Genomic DNA, 20,517 nt, shown 5'->3' on the forward strand with positions numbered 1-20,517 from the left:
AGAAAGACTTGAAAAATGTTTCAACATTAAAATCAGGAAAGTCTAATGATACAAATCTGTGGTAACTAAGGAGTTGGTATTTTTTATTTCCTCCAAAAAGAAACTGTTTTTATAAAAAATGCCTATCATACATGTGAATTTGGGAATAACTTTGATTATGACAACTGTGGTATTCTAATGAAGTTAGATTGCACTATTGGTTTCATAACTGACAGAAAGATTTCATTAAGAGTATAGTAAGATCTTGGGGCACCTGGGTGGCTCAGTGGGTCAAGTCTCTGTCTTTGGCTCAGGTCATGAACTCAGGGTCCTGGGATTGAGCCCCGCTTTGGGCTCTCTGCTCAGTGGGGAGCCTGCTTCCTCTGCCAGCCCCTCTGCCTACTTGTGATCTCTCTCTCTCTCTCTGTCAAATAAATAAATAAAATCTTAAAAAAAAAAGAGAATATAGTAGGATCTTAAGTATTTTTCTCAAATCTAGTAGAATGTACTTTGGAGAGAAATAAACTAATATAAAACTTATATGAGCTTGTTAGGTCCCTCCCAAAATGGGTCCGTAATTAAAGGAGCGAGACTGATAGAAAGCGAAGGTCAAGCAAATCTTTATTTCGCACCAGGCATCAAGAATCAAACTGACTGGCCAGGGCCATGCCTCTTTTTTTTTTTTTTTTTTTTTAAGATTTTATTTATTTATTTGACAGAGAGAGATCACAAGTAGGCAGAGAAGCAGGCCGAGAAAGAGGAGGAAGCAGGCTCCCCGCTGAGCAGAGAGCCCAGTGCGGGACTCGATCCCAGGACCCCGAGATCATGACCTGAGCCGAAGGCAGCGGCTTAACCCACTTAGCCACCCAGGCGTCCCAGGGCCATGCCTCTTAAAAGAGAGGGCGACCTTTCTCTGTTTCACAGACTAGCTTTTTTTTAATTTTATTTTATTTTATTTTTTTTAAAGATTTTTATTTATTTATTTGACAGAGAGAGATTACAAGTAGGCAGAGAGGCAGGCAGAGAGAGAGAGGAGGAAGCAGGCTCCCTGCTGAGCAGAGAGCCCGATGCGGGACTCGATCCCAGGACCCTGAGATCATGACCTGAGCCGAAGGCAGCGGCTTAACCCACTGAGCCACCCAGGCGCCCTCACAGACTAGCTTTTAACGGCAAAGACCATGAGGTTGGGCCTGGCCACGCACAGGTAGCCAATGAAACTGTAACACACAGAGAAAGCTGCACAGTCATGCTAGGTGACCAATTGAATTACAGTTTACCCTAGTAGACATTTGAACCAGCCTATCACCTTGGTCAGAATTGGCGCCCAAAAGGTGCCCATACTCCTTGGTAACTAGGGAGAGAGTATGCATCCCCCCACTGATCAGATGTCTTCACCTGGCCTGACCCACCCTTGTATTTGAGCTTTGTTACCTGGGGCTGGTTTCCAGGACTTGTTTTTAAGTCCCCTGGGGGAAGGGGAACAGGGACAGTTTAAGGGTTAAACAACAAGGTTATTGTTTTAACCCTGATGGAAGCCTCTGCTAAATAGGTCCTTCCAGAGATGTGCCTTCAGTTTGTGAATTAATTGCGATTTACATTGGTCAAGGTACACAGGCTTCCAGGCGGAAACAGCTTTTCCTGAGACTTCTGAGAGCTAATAAATAAGATGGAGTAGAGACCTGGATTCTTGTTTTAAATGTTTTACTTTCTGAAAGGCCAGAGAAGTAGAGGAAGAAACACTTCCCTGATGCCAAGTGATGTTGATCATCTCTATGTATGTCTGTTGACCATCTGTATGTCTTCTTTGGAAAAATGTTTATTCATGTTTTCTGTTCATTTCTTAACTAGATTATTTGTTTTTTGGGTGTTGAGTGTTATAAGTTTAAATAGATTTTATCAGGTATGTCATTTGGAAATTTCTTATCCCATTCTGTAGGTTGCCTTTTCATTTTGTTGATTGTGTCCTTCATTGTGCAGAAGCTTTTTATCGTGATGAAGCCCCAGTAGTTTATTTTTTCTTTTGTTTCCTTTGCCGTGGAATGGTATCTAATAAGAAGTTGCTCTGGCCAGTCTCATAGAGGTTACTGCCTGTGTTCTCCTCTAGGATTTTGAGGGTTTACTTTCTCACATTTATGTTTTTTCATCCATTTTGAATTTATTTTTGTGTAAGAAAGCAGTTCAGTTTCTGTTTTTTGCATCTTGCTGTTCAGTTTCCCAACAGTATTTGTTGAAGAGACTTTCTTTTTTCCCTTGGATAGTCTTTCCTGCTTTGTCAAAGATTGGTTGACCATAGAGTTGTGGGTTCATTTTTGGGTTCTCTATTCTGTTCCACTGGTTTATGTGTCTGTTTTTGTATCAGTACCATACATCTTGATCAGTACAGCTTTGTAATATAATTACAAAGCGCAGAATTGTGATACCTGTATTTCTGCTTTTCAAGATTGCTTTGGTTATTCAGGGTATTTGTGGTTCCATACATATTTTAGGACTGTTGTTCTAACTCTGTGTAAAATGCTGTTGGTATTTTGAAAGGCATTGTGTTAAATGTGTAGATTGCTTTGGGTAGTATAGACATTTTAACATTTGTTTTTTTAATCCATGAACATGGAATGTTTTCCTATTTCTTTGTGTCATCTTCAGTTTCTTTTGTAAGTGTTTTATCATTTTCAGAGTATAAATCTTTAACCTTTTTGGTTAGGTTTATTCCTAGTTTTTTTTTATTGTTTATTTTTTGTAAATGGGATTGGTTTTTTATTTTTCCTTCTGATGCTTCATTACTGGTGTATAGAAATACAACAGATTTCTGTACACTGATTTTGTATCCTGTGACTTTACTGAATTTATGTATCAGTTCTTATAACGTGATTTTAAGAATCTTTTTTTTTTTAAAGATTTTATTTATTTATTTGACAGAGAGAGATCACAAGTAGGCATAGAGGCAGGCAGAGAGAGAGAGAGGAGGAAGCAGGCTCCCTGCTGAGCAGAGAGCCCGATGCAGGACTCGATCCCAGGACCCTGAGATCATGACCTGAGCCGAAGGCAGCGGCTTAACCCACTGAGCCACCCAGGCACCCTTATAACGTGATTTTAAAGAGAAGATCATTAAAGTACAAGCTTGTGAGTAGTTACAAAAACACAATTTCCTTTTTTGGTAGTTTGCTCATTTGTCCAGAATTTTGCTTTAAAATTTATGGCAATTTTGAAATTTAGCTATGATTTAATGCCATTTTGTTTATTTAACAGTTGTTTATTGAGCACTTACTATAAATCAGGCATAGTGTTGAAGATACAGCAGTGAACCAGATAAAATCCTGTCTTCTTAGAATTTAAGTATCTAGTGGAAAGAGACTGGGACTAACCATAATAAGTAAATTCTTTTTTTTTTTTTTTAAAGATTTTATTTATTTATTTGACAGAGAGAGATCACAAGTAGGCAGAGAGGCAGGCAGAGAGGAGGAAGCAGGCTCCCTGCTGAGCAGAGAGCCCGATGTGGGACTCGATCCCAGGACTCCGAGATCATGACCTGAGCCGAAGGCAGCGGCTTAACCCACTGAGCCACCCAGGCGCCCCGATAATAAGTAAATTCTAAAATATGTGAGAAGTGATAAGCACTACTAAAAAATAATAAAGCAATTAAAAAAAAAAGAAGTGACACAAACAATGGTGGCCCCTTCGTGTGTAAATAACCATGGCAGCCTATTGCTGCTTGCCAAATAGTCTAAGGAAAGCAAATGAGCAGGGTTAAATAGCTTTTAGAATATTGAATATTTCTGATATTACCAAGCAAAATTATAACTATATGCCCTGTAGTTTATATATCCAAATATATATACGTAGTTTATATATACCAAATTATTATTATTTTTAAAGATTTTATTTATTTTAGAGAGAAAGAGAGACAAAGAGCAAGTTATGGGGGGAGCAGAGGGAGAGGAATAAATAAATTTGACTCTTCATCCCTCTACCCTTTCCCCTGTACTTGTATGAAACACAAATATTTTAGAAAATATTGCATCATATACAAATAGGTTACACATTAAATGCATAAACTATTTGATCACAGAAAATTATAATCCTGATCATGTACACTCATGTGTCTGAATAATTCTTGGCTACTTTAAGTAAACAAACTAACGTCCATTACAATTTCATATTAAAGATATTTTTGTTAATAATTTAGTAAGGCTAGGGTGCCTGGGTGGCTCAGTCAGTTAAGCATTCAACTCTTGATTTTGGTTAGAGTCATGATTTCAGGGTTGTGAGATCAAGCCCCATGTCAGGCACTGCACTCTGCTGCCTAAAGGATCAATTCTTTTAATACGATTCATAGGCTTGGTCATTTTTTTAGATTAATATGATTATTTAGTTTCTAAATATAGAAATGTGTGTGTGTGTGTGTGTGTGTAGAGAGAGAGAGATAGGTAGATAGATATAGTTTGTCCTCTGAGACCACTAATGTTTAGTGATTCACTTTCCCTTCTTTCTTTTTTCTCCCACTTGACAAAGATTTGTATAAAGAGACTGACTGACTGGTAGATTATAATGTAGCCTCTAGTTATTGGCATTTCTCTAAAAGTTCTTCCTTTTAGAGTGTGACCCCCATTTGAAATCTGGGATGATGATGAAAATGTTACAGAATCCTTAAAGTTTTCCTGATCTAATTCCAACTTCTCTTTTGATGGTTAAATCAGTTTATTTCTCTTGCCACGTGATCATGTGGCTTTTGTCTATATACTTTTGTCTATATATACTTTGTCTAATACTTCCAGTGATTTGAGTATTTTCTTAGTGCCTGTTATGTGCAGACAGTTTGTTTGGTGTTGGGAATGCAATGGTAAATAAGACAGATGTGTCCTATGCCTTCATATTCAGTCTTGTAGCATTTTTATAGTGATGTTGAACTTCCCCATATATATGTATATATATATATGAGGGTCTATCCTCATATATAACTATCACCTTCATAGTTTTATACGTATCATCTTGCTCTTTTCCATAAATTTATAGCAGTAACCTGACCTATTAGGGTTAATAGTCCATTTTTTCCCCCTGTACTTGGAAATACTATGTTTTTTCCTTATCAAATCCTGTTTACTAAATTTCTGTTAGGATAGTTACATATTCATATTCCTTTTTTGAAATTTGGACATTCTAAAATGTTTGGAAGCATTATTAAATTACAAATACTATAGGACTCAGGACAGCCTAGCTGGCTCAGTTGGTGGAATGTGCAACTCTTATGGGTATAGAGATTATTTTAAAACAAACAAACAAACAAACAAACAAAAAAACAAAGAACAAATCGTATAGGATTGTTAATGTAATAAAATTGGATTTTCTAGTACACACGCAGGGCAGAATGTTGAATCTTATCATCCTATTTAATTACATTATACTGAGAGTGGGATTTCAGACACATAATCTAGTTGAGATGACAAAAATGGGGATCTTGTTCCACATAGTGCTGGATGTTATACTGTGTCAGTGAAGGTTTAGGATCTTAAGTTACCTTCTGCTTTTCAAAAAGAAATTCCAACTCTGGCATATCTTTGGACATTATTTTTAGCTAGCTTTGCAATAGATCATATTGAGACTACAGACTGGTATTAGCTACTGCTAGTAGAATTGTGAGCTCTTGTTTCTGTGGGTGTCACTTTGAGGTGTTAGCTGCAGTGCTGCAAGGATATGAAGACCTTACAAGGCCACAGAAAATGTGAAGTTAATCTGATCCATATCACACTGGATTAATATCTGTGGCAAGTTTCAGATGCCAATATTGATGTATTCTATAATCTCAGATCACCTCAGCTTTTTGGTTCAGATCAGCTACTCTTTGTATATGAAGGTAAAAGATTACCATTTGACAATAGTCATTTAATGTGTCAGTTACCAAGCAACTAGATGAGGCATTTCTTCCAGATTTAAAACAAGTGAAATAGGAGGATCCAAGGTATAGGCCAGGATTATGTATTATTTCATTCTGCCTCTCAAGAGGAAGAGCAGAAGATAGCATTTCCCACATACTGCCATGAAGGGAACTAGGAAACAAGGAATTCATATGAGGGACCTTCAAAGTTGTTTTAGGGCTTTGGATGATCCTTTGGCTTTGGAGTAGATTACATTTAAGAATGCTAAGAGCAAACAAGGTGTGGTAGCTGAGTGTGGAAATTGCCAAGTGAAGCCTTGTATCACTTGGCTGAGTCATCTTTGTGTTGAGATATTGAGATTAGGGACTATGAACAGTTTTGTGACTAAAGGAACTGAAAAAGGTTAGAAACATTATGATTTATTATATGCTGTGGACTGTTTTTAAACTTGTAAGCCTCTATTTCTATTTGTTTCTATTTGGTGATGTCTTTTAACCTCTCCAAATGGTCTCATTAATACCGATTGGAATCAAAAAGGTTTAAAGGAAGCGCTGTGCTTTCTTGAGGGTCATATCAATTATGATTATGGTAATTAAAGTGAGAACACCAGAAGTTAAAAGGCCACTATCCTACTGTCAGTACTGTCCTTTCCTATAGATTTTATTTCTAGTGCTGAAGTCTTTTTTCTCCCCCCTAGTACTGAAGTTTTAAAGTCTCTGTGTGTTAATACAATAGGAAATAAGATTGATACATTCTTATTTTACAGTTTTGCTTTTCTAGTGTTTGGTATATATCTGGAAGGGAAAGTTAAGATATAGGCTAGAATGACAAACTAATGTAAGAGATAGTAGTTCATGTGAAAAAGATGTTTTATCAGTAAGCTTGGCATGAGCTGTTGGCTTCTTGAAAAGTCGATGCAGTTTTTGGCTATGGAATCACCAGGACGATGGCAGTAGGAGTAGAAATGGAGTGGTATTCAACTGACAGGATTTTGTTATGTGACTGACTGTGGAATGCACCGAAAGACCAAAAGTCACCACACAGATTCAAATTTGGGTGCTTGGAGAATAGCAGTATCTTGACAAAATAGTACAACAGAAGAAATAATTTCAGGGGTACCTGGGTGTCTCAGTCACTTAAGCGTCTGCCTTTGGCTTAGGTCATGATTGAGCCCCACATCAGGCTCCCTGCTGGGAGCCCACTTCTCCCTCTCCTTGGGCTGCTTCCTCTTCTTGTGCTCTCTCTGTCTCTGTCAAATATATAGATAAAATCTTAAAAAAGAAAAGAAATAACTTCATATCTGTCCATTTTGACTACAAACGAATTTAGGTGTTACAACACCTAGAAAGACAATTTGGTAGAATAATTAAGAGCATGGATTCTAGAACTGGAGTTTGTTGTTTTTTGTGTGTGTTTTTTTTAAAAGATTTTATTTATTTATTTATTTATTTGACAGACAGAGATCAGAAGTAGGCAGAGAGGCAGGCAGAGAGGGAGGAAGGGAAGCAGGCTCCCTGCCGAGCAGAGAGTCCGACTCGGGGCTTGATCCCAGGACCCTGGGATCATGACCTGAGCTGCAGGCAGAGGCTTTAACCCACTGAGCCACCCAGGCGCTCCTAGAGCTTGAGTTTTAATTCCAGCTTAATGTCGTGACTTGAGCTGAGGGCAGTTGCTTAATCAGCTGAGCCACCCAGGCATCCAATTGTGCAGTTTTAATTATTAAACCATGTTAGTCTTACTGTGTATTTTAAGGAAATCTGAGATGGAAAAGGTGTTTGGAAATATTTTATAACTGTAATTATAATTCTTTTTGATTCTTTTAAAATGCCATATTGAAGATGTTTATTTCCTACTTTTGTCACCCTCGTCTGGACACTGTCTTATTTCAATTAAATCCCCAGCTTGGATGTCAGATTTCATTTTTTCCTGCTAGACCTCACTGCATAGCATTAGCTTTGTCCTTCAATGAATTTATCTAGTATTTTAGATTATCCTGCATAGTTTTTGCTTACTTCTACCTTCATATACTTCCTAGTGTTCTCATGGAACCTACAGGAAGCAAATTGCTTTCTCACAGGAACTTTAACTTAAAGATTTATCTGGAAAGGCCATTTTTCAGAAATTACAGATGAAAGGGACAGTCTAAGGAAAGCTGTCAGACTAGAGGAAGCCCACAAGTAAACAGGATTGTCCTTAGATATTCGTAGGCCTGTAGAATTCATACAGTTTTGATTTCCCTCTACTTTAAATAAGCTATGCTATACACACTGTTTTCTGTCCATTTCTTATAAATGTTTAATGAACCTGTTTAACTGCATGCAGATAAATGTTTGAATATGGAATGTGCATAGCAGTTTGATTCATCTATCAAAACCTGTGACTGTTCTATTTAATTTTTTTAAAGAGCATATTTAAGATCATTTAAAAAATAATGTTGTTCCCAGCTGCATTCTAATATCCTTGCCCAGAAGAGAAAGCAGTGCCATTGTTGTTAATGCTCTGTCTAGCTGCAAGGAAGAAACCTGCTCAGATAGCTTTGTACCCTGAGTTCTTATTTCAGGCAACTCTGCTCTGAGTGTGCAGCATGAGGGTGTGTCTTTCCACTCTTGGCTGTCTATGTTTTTGGGAATTATATTCTTCCATTGCTCCCTAGGACAGAGGTTTAATTTAGTTTCATTATTTATCATCAGCGTTTATTAGGCTTAGATTCAACTACAAATAACAGAAAACCCACAAGAGGAGCTTCAGTGAGTTGGGGATGTATTTTTCTTCCCTGTAAAGTGTGGAGGTATGTGGTTTGATGCTGGTGTAGCAAGTTTGTGATTTCATTAAAGGCTCAGCTCTAACTTTCTTTTCTTCCCTTTATGGGGTGTTACCCTTATTTTTATTTTCTTATTCTAGGCAGAAAGAAGGGAAAAAGGGGAGAGGATTAGAAATGTGGCTGAGTCTTCCTCCTTCTTTAGAAGAGCTTTCTCAGAAGTGTACCAAGGGACTTCTACTTACATCTCCTTGGCCAGAACTAGTATGTAACTATGCCTACTACAAGAAGGGCAGAAAAATTTGGTGGTTTTTTTTGTTTGTTGGTTTTAAAGCTGAGAGTATTGCCAGCCCCAGCAAAATCTCTTAATGTGGTTAAAAGGGAAAAATTGGAATTGAGTTGGCAGCTGGTTGTCTCTGTCATGTTTCTAGTACCTTCAGATATATTCTGTGATGGTAGTGTCCTCCAGTATAGAGTCCTTGTAAGCCATACTTCGCCAGACACTCCTGGACTAATTGTTTGTGGCAGGAAATTAAGATTGGTTTCTCTTGAAGTCTTGAACTCTTGAAGTTTGCAAGTCATAAAGAACTGCTTTTTGTTGTTGTTGTTGTTATTTTTTTTTTTTAAGATTATTTATTTATTTATTTGACAGACAGAGATCACAAGCAGGCAGAGAGAGAGGAGGAAGCAGGCTCCCTGCTGAGCAGAGAGCCCGATGTGGGGCCTGATCCCAGGACTCTGGGATCATGACCTGAGCCGAAGGCAGAGGCTTTAACCCACTGAGCCACCCAGGCACCCCTGTTTTTGTTTTTTAAGTAAACTCTGTCCCCAACATGGGGCTCAAACTCACAATCTTAAGATCAGGAGTTTCATGCTCTACCAACAAAGCCAGCCAGGCACCCCTGTTTTGGTTTTTCTTTTAAAAAAAGGGATGGTATAACTGGTAAGCACTATTGGGCTTCATGCCTTGTTTATTAGGAGTGTAGTTACTTAGTACGTTGTAGAAAGAATGCATAACTCTGGGTGTATTCATGTATGTGACAGTCCAAAAAGAAGGAAGAAAAATTAAAATTACTGTCTTCAGGTAACCAAATCTCATTTCGAATTCAGAATCTATGCTCTTTCCAAATATGGTGATGTTCTTCATTATATGTTCTATTAGAAATGTACTTCTCAATTTTAGGGACAGTTCACTAGTGTTTATTTAGTAGCTTTTCGTGTTTAGCCATTATTTGTCTTCTCCTCTCCTCACCTCTAAGCATTATAAGAAAACTCATTTTAAATTATCCTTATGTCCCCAATATCAGGTATATATGGGGTAGTAAATAAATATTTGGTGAATCATTAACTGATTGAAAGAACAAGAATGGTAGCATTCTGTTTCACTTTGAGTACTCCCAGACTGGGAATCTGTTATTTTAGGAATTCACCTTTTCAACTTTTATACAGCTCTAGAGAGACAACGTCATAAGATAGAAATAATATGACTTTGGAGTCATTAGCACAACAAACTTTTTGGTCCGTTACTGTGTCAGGTACTGCTTTAGATGTTGGAGTAGGAAAAGAAGTACGTGTGTTCCTTTATCTCAAGGAAAGAGGGAGACAAGCTTATAAAGAGTACTTATTAAACTTACTGAGATGTGTGCTCTATGTATGTACTAGGATTTTTTTTTTTAAGATTTTATTTGACAGAGATCACAAGTAGGCAGAGAGGCAGGCGGGGGGGTGCGGGGAAGTAGGCTTAAGGTAAAGAAAGGAGCAAAGTTCTGTCTTAGATTTTCTGAAATAAATGTTATAAAAGAGGCATAATTTGGGGGGATGAGAGTTTGAATTTGTTTATTAGGTATGTTTTAAAATTTTTTCATAAACAACTATAGCAGTTAGTATGTGTCCAGTTCTATTTTAAGAGCTTTCAAAAATTATGTATTTAAATCTCAGGGACAACCTTATAAACTGTTAACTATTCCCATGTTATAGATGAGGAAGTTGAGGCATAAAGAGGTCACACAGTTTGTTCAAGGTCTGTGTTAGCTGTAACTGTCAGACACCCTGGAATCCATGTTCTGGATTTTAAGTCATGGCAGTCTGCCTCCAGTGTTCATGCTCTTTACACTGTACTGTCAGGTTGAGGCTGAAATGTGAGTGAAACAGTCAAGTAAATATATTCAGCAGGTATGTGGTTATGTATTTGAAACCTGGGGCAGGTCAGGATATAATTTGGAAGTCATCACACAGGAGGATATTAAAGTTAATGTTTCTAGTACTTCAGATATATTCTGTGCTGATAGTGAGTGTTCCTTGTTTTCTGGTTGCTTTTCTCTCAGAATTTCAACTTTGGCACTATTGCTGTACATAACTAGATGTAGAAGTTGTAATGCAGAGAAAATGAGTATATTTTCTCCTTTAGAATACATGTTACATCTGTTAATGCTTTGGTTGTATTATTGCTTCCCCCTCCCTTTCTTTATAATAACTATACTATATTGGCCGAACATATTGACCTTGTGGTCACAGTCGAACACCTGGTACTCCCCTTACTTAGGTTTTGTTTACACAAGAGCTTAGCAAGATAATCTTCCCCATAATATACTCATGCAGTTGATTTTTTTAAAAACCAAAATGAAAACCTTATTTAGTACCTATGATTTATTTGAAGTTCGTAATTTTGTTCTACCCATCCATTTTACTTTTCCTTGTCATTGGGAAGGAGTCAGAGAGCAAAGGAAATTTCCAGAAAAAACAAAAATATATATAGCCTTTCCCTAGTGTTCCTGCTTCTGAATGTTCTTGGACATTGGATATGTATCACATAATTGACTTATATATCTTGAAGGATGCCATGTATGAAAAAGGGAAAGTCAAAACAGGGGATGTGAGGTCATTTAAATCAGTTTTGCTTATAAGCAGCAGTTGATCAGATCAGATAAAAGAATTTTTTTTGGCTTTTTAAAAAAATTATCTTTAGAATAGTAGTATGGGGTATAGTTGTGGATGGTTGGTGCTTTGCAGTCACACCTCCACAACTTGCTTTTATATTTGATAAAATTTAGATATTCTATGTCTAAAAATATTTAGAGTAATATAAATAAATACTGATTTTTGTTTGTTTTGTGGGAAGCAGTTTTTTAACATTAAAAGAGCCTAGTTTTCAATCATTTAGGTTTGGCTTTTTTTTTTTTTTAATATCTTTAGTGAATTGAAAGGTGAACACTGTATAGAAATGGGTTTTATCTAGCCACTTGTGATATTCAGTTACTTTCAGTAAAGTAAATGACCTGATAGCATGTCAGGTGAATTTTTTTTCTTTAACATATATACTGTATTATTTGCTTTAAGGGTACAGGTCTGTGCATCATCAATCTTACACAATTCACAGTACTCACCATAGCACATATCCTCCCCATGTTCATAACCCAGCCATCCTGTCCCTCCCCCACAACACCTCAGCAACCCTTAGTTTGTTTCCTGAGATTAAGAGTCTCTTATGGTTTGTCTCCCTCCCCAGTCCTCTCTTGTTTCATCCCCCCCCACCCCCCACAACCCCCCACCTCTCAAATTCCTCATACCAGAGAGACCATATTGTAATTATCTTTCTCTGATTGACTTATTTCCCTTAGCATAATACCCTCTAGTTCCATCCACGTTGTTGCAAATGGCAAGATTTCAGTGTTTTGTTTTGTTTTTGGATGGCTGCATAGTATTCCCGTGTGTGTGTGTGTGTGTGTGTGTGTGTGTGTGTGTGTGTTGTGTACCATATCTTCTTTATCCATTCATTTGTTGATGGACATCTAGATTCTTTCCATAGTTGGGCTATTGTGGGCATCGCTGCTATAAACATTTGGGGGCATGTGCCCTGTCAGATCAATATATTTGTATCTTTAGGGTAAATACCCAATAGTAGTGCGATTGCTGGGTTGTAGGGTAGCTCTATTTTCAACTTTTTGAGGATCCTCCATACTGTTTTCCAGAGTGGCTACCCCAGCTTGCATTCCCTTTCTCCACATCCTCGCCAACAGCTGTCGTTTCCTGACTTGTTAATTTTAGCCATTCTGACTGGTGTGAGGTGATTTTGATTTGTATTTCCCTGATGCTGAGTGATGTTGGGCACTTTTTCATATGTCTGTTGGCCATTTGGATATCTTCTTTGCAGAAATGTCTGTTCATGTCTTCTGCTCATCTTTTTAAAGATATAAACAATTTTTAAAAAAATATTTTATTTATTTGACAGAGACACACACACGAGAGAGGGAACACAGCAGGGAGAGTGGGAGAGGGAGAAATGGGGAGCCTGATGCTGATGCCGGACCCTAGGATCATGACCTGATGCTTAATGACTAATCTACCCAGGTGCCTCAGATATAAACAGTTTAAAGTGCTTGGCAGTTTTCCCCATTTCTAAGTGTTCTTGTAATGTGAAAACACTGGTAGGACTAGAAAAATAAAATTAAGAAGACATTTTAAAAGATACTATATTTTAAGAGAAGAAGGGGGTGAAAATTGTCAGAAATATGAAGGGTATTTAGCAGTTTAACTCTGTGTATGTATATATACGTATGTGTGTGTGTATATATATATACACACACATATACACATGATCTTTTAAAATATTTATCACCATTCTTCTGAAGTAGAAATAAAATAAAATTTTAACAAAAGAACATACAGAATTTTTAGATTATGAAGATGTATATATATATTTTTTGTCACTGCCCCAGAGTCTCAATTTTAGATCTCCCTTTGAAAAATTCAAATATATGGGGAGTATATCTTTTAGCATGATATTGCCCCTTTTCTTGAACCAAGAACACTTTATGCACTTTTAGACTAAGTTTATTTCACCTTTTTAAAATATCTGTCAGCAGAACATGCAATGGTGTTATAAAATTTAATGTCTATTAATGGCTTTTATATTTTCTAACAGTTGAATATTCTGTTTTTATTTTGAGGGAGATAAAATTGTGGATTAAGTGTGACCAAGGTATAAGACAATTTTTTTATGAGTGATAGTGAAACATTTACTAAATTGTAACTATTAGCAAAAATAAAGTTGACTAGCATTTATTTTCCATGTGAACAGCAGTGTAGCTTACTGCTGTGTATTACAGTTAAAAAGTAAGTTTGGTTAGTTAAAGTTTAACACCAAATCTGGCTTTAGAGAGAAAGAGTATTCAGTTATTCAGAGAGCTTTCAATAATAAAATAGGTAGTAAGAATTTTGTGATTTTGTTGGAGTCAAAAGGTGGGTAAATTCTGTTTTTTGTTTTTTTTTTAACTTAAATCAGTTTTTGGGTTTATAAGTGTTATAATAGACTACATTGTAGATCTATGGGTGAATTAGAAAGAGATCAGCCCTCATAGAGGCTGCAACCGAGCTTTGAATTACTTGAACTCCTAATTGGGTTAAGGTTATCTGCTATTTCTAGAGCCTTTCAGCTACTTGCCTGCTAAAAGAAAACATAAATTCGTGTTGGAGGAAGATAAGATCATGCAGAATCTCAAATTATTTCAACCTTTTTTTTTTTTTTAAACATAAAATACACAGCATCCAGTTGAAAGTAATCAGACATCCAAGGAGACAAAACAACATCACAAAAAACTAAGATACAAGAAACAGACAGACTTACAAGGGATTTAGATAGTGGCACTCAGACAAACCTGTGCTTGATATGTTTAAAGAAAATAGAAGATTAGCATTTTGTCAGAGTGTTGGTAATGAATGAAAAAACTAAATTGAATTCAAGAACTGAAAAAATACAGTAAGTGAAGTAAGTAGCCAGAAGATTGACTTAATAGCATATTAGGCATTGCTGCAGAGAGAATTAGTATACTAAAAGATAGGTCAGAAACTGCCTTACAAACTATATTATTGTAAAGGAGGGGAAAAAAAGGGATAAAAAGTATAGAAATGAGTAGATGAAATGAATTAATGTGTAAAATATTGTAAGGAATCACCAAACAATAGTAGAACTAATAAATGAATTCAGGGAGGTTGTAAAAGATAATATAGATCAATATACAAAAATTGCTTTTGAATATTAACAATGAACTATTGGAATTCAAATACATATGGAAATGTGAAAGAACTAGAATAGGAAAACAACTTTCACAAAATTGGAGGACTTAAACTAATTGACTCGAAGGCATATCATTAAGCTGCAGAGATCAAAATAGTTTAATACTGGAGTCAAGATAGATAATGGAACAATATTAATTCATCAGTAGAACAGAAGAAAGAATCTAAACAAAGGTAGAGACACAAATACACATACATACACAACTGATTTTTTTTTTTTAAAGCTTTATTTATTTATTTATTTATTTGACAGAAATCACAGGTAAGCAGAGAGGCAGGCAGAGAGACAGAGAGAGAAAGAGAGAGAGAGAGAGGGGAAGAAGCAGGCTCCCTGCTAAGCAAAGAGCCCAATGCGGGTCTCGATCCCATGACCCTGGGATCATGACCTGAGCTGAAGGCAGAGGCTCTGCCCTTGCACTGTCTGAATTTCTGATCTCTAGATTCCATGAGCATAATAAAATGGTGCTTAATTTAAGCTACTGTGTTTTGGGATAGCTTATTATGCAGCAAGAGTAATTGAAAGATAAATGGTAAAATGTAAATGGTAAAAAGTAATTGAAAGATAACTTCCCTTTAAATTATTCTTTGACCCATAAGTTATTTAGAGTTGTGTTTCTTACTATTTGGGGATTTTGTAGATAATCTCTCTTTTATTAGTTTTTAATTTAATTCCATTGTGGTCAGAGAATTTGGTTTGTGTGATTCAAATAATTTCCAGTTTAGTGAATGACTTTTTCATGGCCCAGAATATGGTCTATCTTGACTTCTACTACTTATGTTTGAGGTTCTTAAATCTTTCTTCTTGGTAATTGTCACAATTTCCCATCCAGTTTTGCTTCATTATCACTATTTATATTTCACTATTTCTAGAGTTATTATTCCTAAATACTAATCTCATTCTGACACTCTTTCCTATTTCCAAAAGCTCTGGTAGTAGCCCCATTATCTACAGAATGAAATTCATTTTCTTTATTGCAGGAGACAAGGTCTTTCATTGTTTGGCTACAAGTTATTTTAAGAAAGCCTCATCTAGTATTACCATCCTTTTCTGCCTCTTTTCATACATTCTGTATTCCAGCCATGTTAAACTGATTTTCTTTTCCAAAAATGCTTAATGGAGTACATTTCTTACATCGACATACCTTTGATCAAGCTGTTCTTTTCTCCTGGAATTATCTTTCTCTTCCCTTCTTACTTTATATTTAACATTCATGCCAGTTTTGCTCATCTGTGGAAATTTTCTTTGCTTTCTTCAGCCAGAGTCTACTATGTCTTTGGTTCATTGTTTATACATATCTTACAGTATACTTTGATGTGGGATGCCATATTTATGTAGGCACTCAGTGTTTCTTTAGATCTCAATAGTAAGGAAATTAAGACAATAATAAGAAGTTTTTTTAAAAACTAATAAAACTAATATCCTTAATTCTGCACATGGATCAAGAAATCCACTAAAAGTGAAAATTTTTAAGTTGTGTTTTGGAATAGAATACATGGTGCTGGCTTTCTGCATCATCTTTAAGTTAATGTTAAAGATAGTGTTTACAAATGGAACAAAATCCCAGCTCAGTTTTCACTAAATATTAGATATGACCAGTGAGTGAGTTTGACAATGCTATAGAAATTAATGAATTACAAAAAGAAAATGAAAATACTTTACCATTTATAAAATTGTATGTTCCTAAGGTTTAGTAAAGGTGATATATAGTAATTAATATTGATGATTAGTTGGAAAATGAAATTATGAATGATGTTGATATCATACACATTACAACACAGATAGATGGATCAAAATATGAACAGGAAGAGGAGGTGAAATGACCTCCAAAGGTAGAACTTCCTTCTGTGGTAGCCAGAGTTATTCAATCTATAATTTCATATTATACTCAAAATTTGGGGGCACCTAGATGGCTCAGTGGGTTAAGCCTCTGCCTTCGGCTCAGGTCATGATCTCAGGGTCCTGGGATTGAGCCCCACATCGGGCTCTCTGCTCAGCACGGAGCCTGCTTCCCCCTCTCTCTGCCTGCCTCTCTGCCTACTTGTGATCTCTCTCTGTCAAATAAATAAATAAAATCTTTAAAAATTTTTTGGTTTAAGTTATGATAAAGCAACAGAAATAATATTTCTTCTAAACAACTTAAAAATTTCTCATATGATAAAATGACGTAAATTTATGTTTTAAGTTAAAATAAAAATTCAGAGATGTTTTTCATTTTTTTGTGATTCCCTTCTTTCACTGATTTCTTCAATCAGCTAATTGCCTGCTGTATACTTAGTGATCTATAAAGAATTCTGTGAATGGGAGTTGTTCTTATAGCCAAGAAAATAAGCTCTGTGCAGTAATAACATTTGAGTAGCTCTTTACTATTTTCAAAGCTGGTGTGCTGTTTCTTGGGAGGAAAGGAATCCTAGTGAAAGGTGTCATTGGATGTATGGAATCTGTGGTTTTTCTTTCTAGTCAGTGGAAGGATGCAGAGGAAAGAGATCCAGGTGAGCAAAGTTATGCTAAGGATTTTCTTGTCATCATTACAGAACCTCTTTAAAACTGGATTACTTGGACTGTATCATAGACATTTTTAGTGGTATTAAGTATGGTGTGTGTATGTATAATTGAATATAGACATTTTCAAATGTTATTGAGTCTTTAGAAGGTGAGATCATGTATAGCAGAATCTAAGATTTGGTGATATATAAATGCATTCTCCTCCAAGGAAGATGCATGGCAACCTTTAGTATAGAAAATTGGGAGGAACCTTTAGTTATCTAGGAGTCTTGCAAGAAATGCTGACTAGTGTTTCTATAATGATTTCATCCCAATTCCAGAAGGTATAAGTCATGTGTGATTATGAATTTAATACATTAGGTAATTGCTCCAGTTCTGCCTTTATCCTTATTTGGTTATTTAACCTCCCATTCATGCCTATTCTTGTTTTCACTTAGCAGTTGACCTTTTTACACAGACTTGGGGAAGAAACCCAGCAAGAACTAAATGCCTCCATTTTGTACCTGCTATATTTACAAATGTTCTTCTTTGGAGTGTTAAGTCTGAACTGTTTTATCCAGAAACAAAATGTGGGAGATATGTTTTAAAATAGAATTAAAACATGATCAATTATTTTCAAGTTGAAGCATTTCCAGTTACATTGCTTAAAAGATTAGCTTTTGTAGTCTCATTAGTTTTATTCAGTAAAATATATTCACTTATTAACAAAACAGATCAATGTAGCTGAAACTTAAATTTATTTTTGAAACATTTTAAACCATTTCAGTCAACTTAAAATAAATTTAAATGTTAAATTGTTAAATTAACATTTAATACCCCTTCTTTCATCACTAATGCTGTTCTCCAGAAATAACTAATCATATTCTGTTGATTTTAATCCTCTATGCTGATATTTATTTAGAGAATGAGAATAGTGCTCTGCCCTTGCACTGTCTGAATTTCTGATCTCTAGATTCCATGAGCATAATAAAATGGTGCTTAATTTAAGCTACTGTGTTTTGGGATAGCTTATTATGCAGCAAGAGTAATTGAAAGATAAATGGAATTTGAACATGCTAGAGAAAAGGCTCCTTACTGCTTTAGTAAAAGTCCTGAGATAGGATGTTAAATTGCCTGAACCTTAGTATTTATTTTGGGTTTGGAGGGATGTTAGTTCCTAACAGAAGAGAAAGCTGCAAAGTTAGTACAGGCCAATTGTTTGTGGCTTTTAACGCTTCATTAGTGGGTTTAAACTTTTTCTGTGTGCAAAGGGAACATAAAGATTTTTTGAATATAGAAGATCATAGAAGGGACACCTGGGTGGCTCAGTTGTTAAGTGTCTGCCTTCTGCTCAGGTCATGATTCCAGGGTCCTGGGATGGACCCCTGCATTGGCCTCCTTGCTCAGCAGGAAGCCTGCTTCTCCTTCTTCCACTCCTCCTGCTCGTATTCCTGCTCTTGCTGTTTCTTTTTATGTCAAATAAATAAATAAAATCTTTAAACAAACAAAAAGATCATAGAAAAAGACAATGGAACTCTTACGTCGGTCCAGCATCTTGGAATGTGTCTCAGGTTTGTTTATCCTTATATGTGTTTACTCAGCAAACATTTGTCACACTTATACTTTTGACCAGGGGCATAGTTTTGATTTCAGTATGAAGGCTTGTTTACTTATTTTTATGAAATTATATACAGTCAGAATAAAGGTCTAGTAAGAAAGCTAGCCATGTCTTTTTTTATGTCTCTGAGTAGGGGACTAAAAATTATCCTGGCTATTTGTATATATTAGTTATAATGATAATGGAGACCATGACTATGGTAGAAAAGAGTTGAAGTTGTTAAGTTCAGAAAATATTTAGTGGGCATACACATTTCTGTGAATTTGTTAACTCTCACTTACTGATATTTATGAAAAACCATGCTGGCAATTTGATTGGAACTGCATTGAATCTATGGTTCAGTTTCGGGGAGAATTGACCTCTTAACAATATCAATCTACTAATCCATGAACCCAGAATTACTTTCCATTTACTTAGGTCTTCTGTAATTTCCTTCATCAGTGATTTATAGTTATCTTATAAACCTGCTAAGATCATTTATTAGTTCTGTGAGTTTATGTTAAACTTTTTGAGTGCTTTTATTTTGTATTATTTTTATTTAGAAAGTAGTCTTGAACTTTCACATCATTGTAACTTATTTGTGACTGTGTTATCTCAGTCAGTATGACCTTTTTAAAATTTTTTTTTTTTTAAGATTTTATTTATTTATTTGACAGAGAGAGATCACAAGTAGGCAGAGAGGCAGGCAGAGAGAGAGAGAGAGGAGGAAGCAGGCTCCCTGCTGAGCAGAGAGCCCAATGCGGGACTCGATCCCAGCACCCTGAGATCATGACCTGAGCCGAAGGCAGTGGCTTAACCCACTGAGCCACCCAGGCGCCCCTAAAATTTTTTATCATAGTATTTTATTCACAAACTAAGAAAATGTTTTGTTTCTAAGCCTTTGTTTCTATCTATCTTTTATTTGTTTATTACTTATTATTTTCTACCAGTTTGGGTTCCAAAAGATTTTGTCAGTATCTTTCATTGCATATTGTTTCACATAGGACTGTATCATGGGAGTCAGCAAATTTCTACCTGTTATGCCTTTCTTTGATCTCTTTTTATAGGCAAAAATTCATATACAGTTGACCCTTTAACAACATAGGGTTTAGGGACACCCACATTTCCCCTTTCCCGTTCAGTCAAAAATCTGTGTATGACTTGGTTCCCCTAAAACTTAACCACTAATAGCCTGTTGTTGACCTGAATCCTTACCAATAACAAACAGCCAATTAACACATATTTTGTATGTTCTGTGTATTATATATTGTATTCTTATAATAAAAAAGAAAAATGTTATTAAGAAAATCATAAGGAAGGGAAGTGTACTTATTGTGCTGTACTGTATTTATTGAATAAAAAATCCACATATAAGCAGACTTGTGGGGTTCAAACTCCTGTTGTTCAAGGGTCAACTGTAATTTAATTTCTTAGTTTTCTCAATGCTTAAGCACAGTGCATGGCTTTTGTGTTTAATAAATAGCTATTGATTGTTATGAGGAGAAGAGAGAAGTTTCATGTAGGTACCATAAAACCACTTTTATCAAGGCTTATTACCACCAAGGAAATAATAGCAAAGTAGCAAGAAATAGTATTCCATGGGAAACATGACTCTCAGCTTGTTGTCAGCTTGTTTGAATATTACCTGCATTGGTCTAGATGAAGAGAAATTCCTGTGTTGATAGCTGAATTAAACTAGATAAGAAAACAAACAGAATACACTTACATAAAATAATTAGGAAATACAGTTTGAAAGAGAACG

The 20,517-nt window shown here is 35.8% G+C and overlaps 1 protein-coding gene across 3 annotated transcripts in view; it reads left to right on the forward strand.

Moving 5' to 3' along the window:
- The window catches only part of SBF2 (SET binding factor 2), a 468,206-nt gene that overhangs the window by 118,091 nt on the left and 329,598 nt on the right, over window positions 1–20,517 (forward strand). The window contains exon 3 of one of the 3 annotated variants that reach the window (XM_045065843.1): window positions 8,748–8,868. The exons of the other annotated variants lie outside the window; for them this stretch is intronic. Within the exon in view, the coding sequence (XP_044921778.1) occupies window positions 8,748–8,868 (121 nt within the window). The remainder of the gene's footprint in view (window positions 1–8,747; window positions 8,869–20,517) is intronic. 3 annotated transcript variants of the gene reach the window in all.

This window comes from Mustela putorius, unplaced genomic scaffold (assembly GCF_011764305.1).
Source record: "Mustela putorius furo isolate JIRA1106 unplaced genomic scaffold, ASM1176430v1.1 tig00003859_pilon_pilon_pilon, whole genome shotgun sequence".
NCBI lineage: Eukaryota > Metazoa > Chordata > Mammalia > Carnivora > Mustelidae > Mustela > Mustela putorius.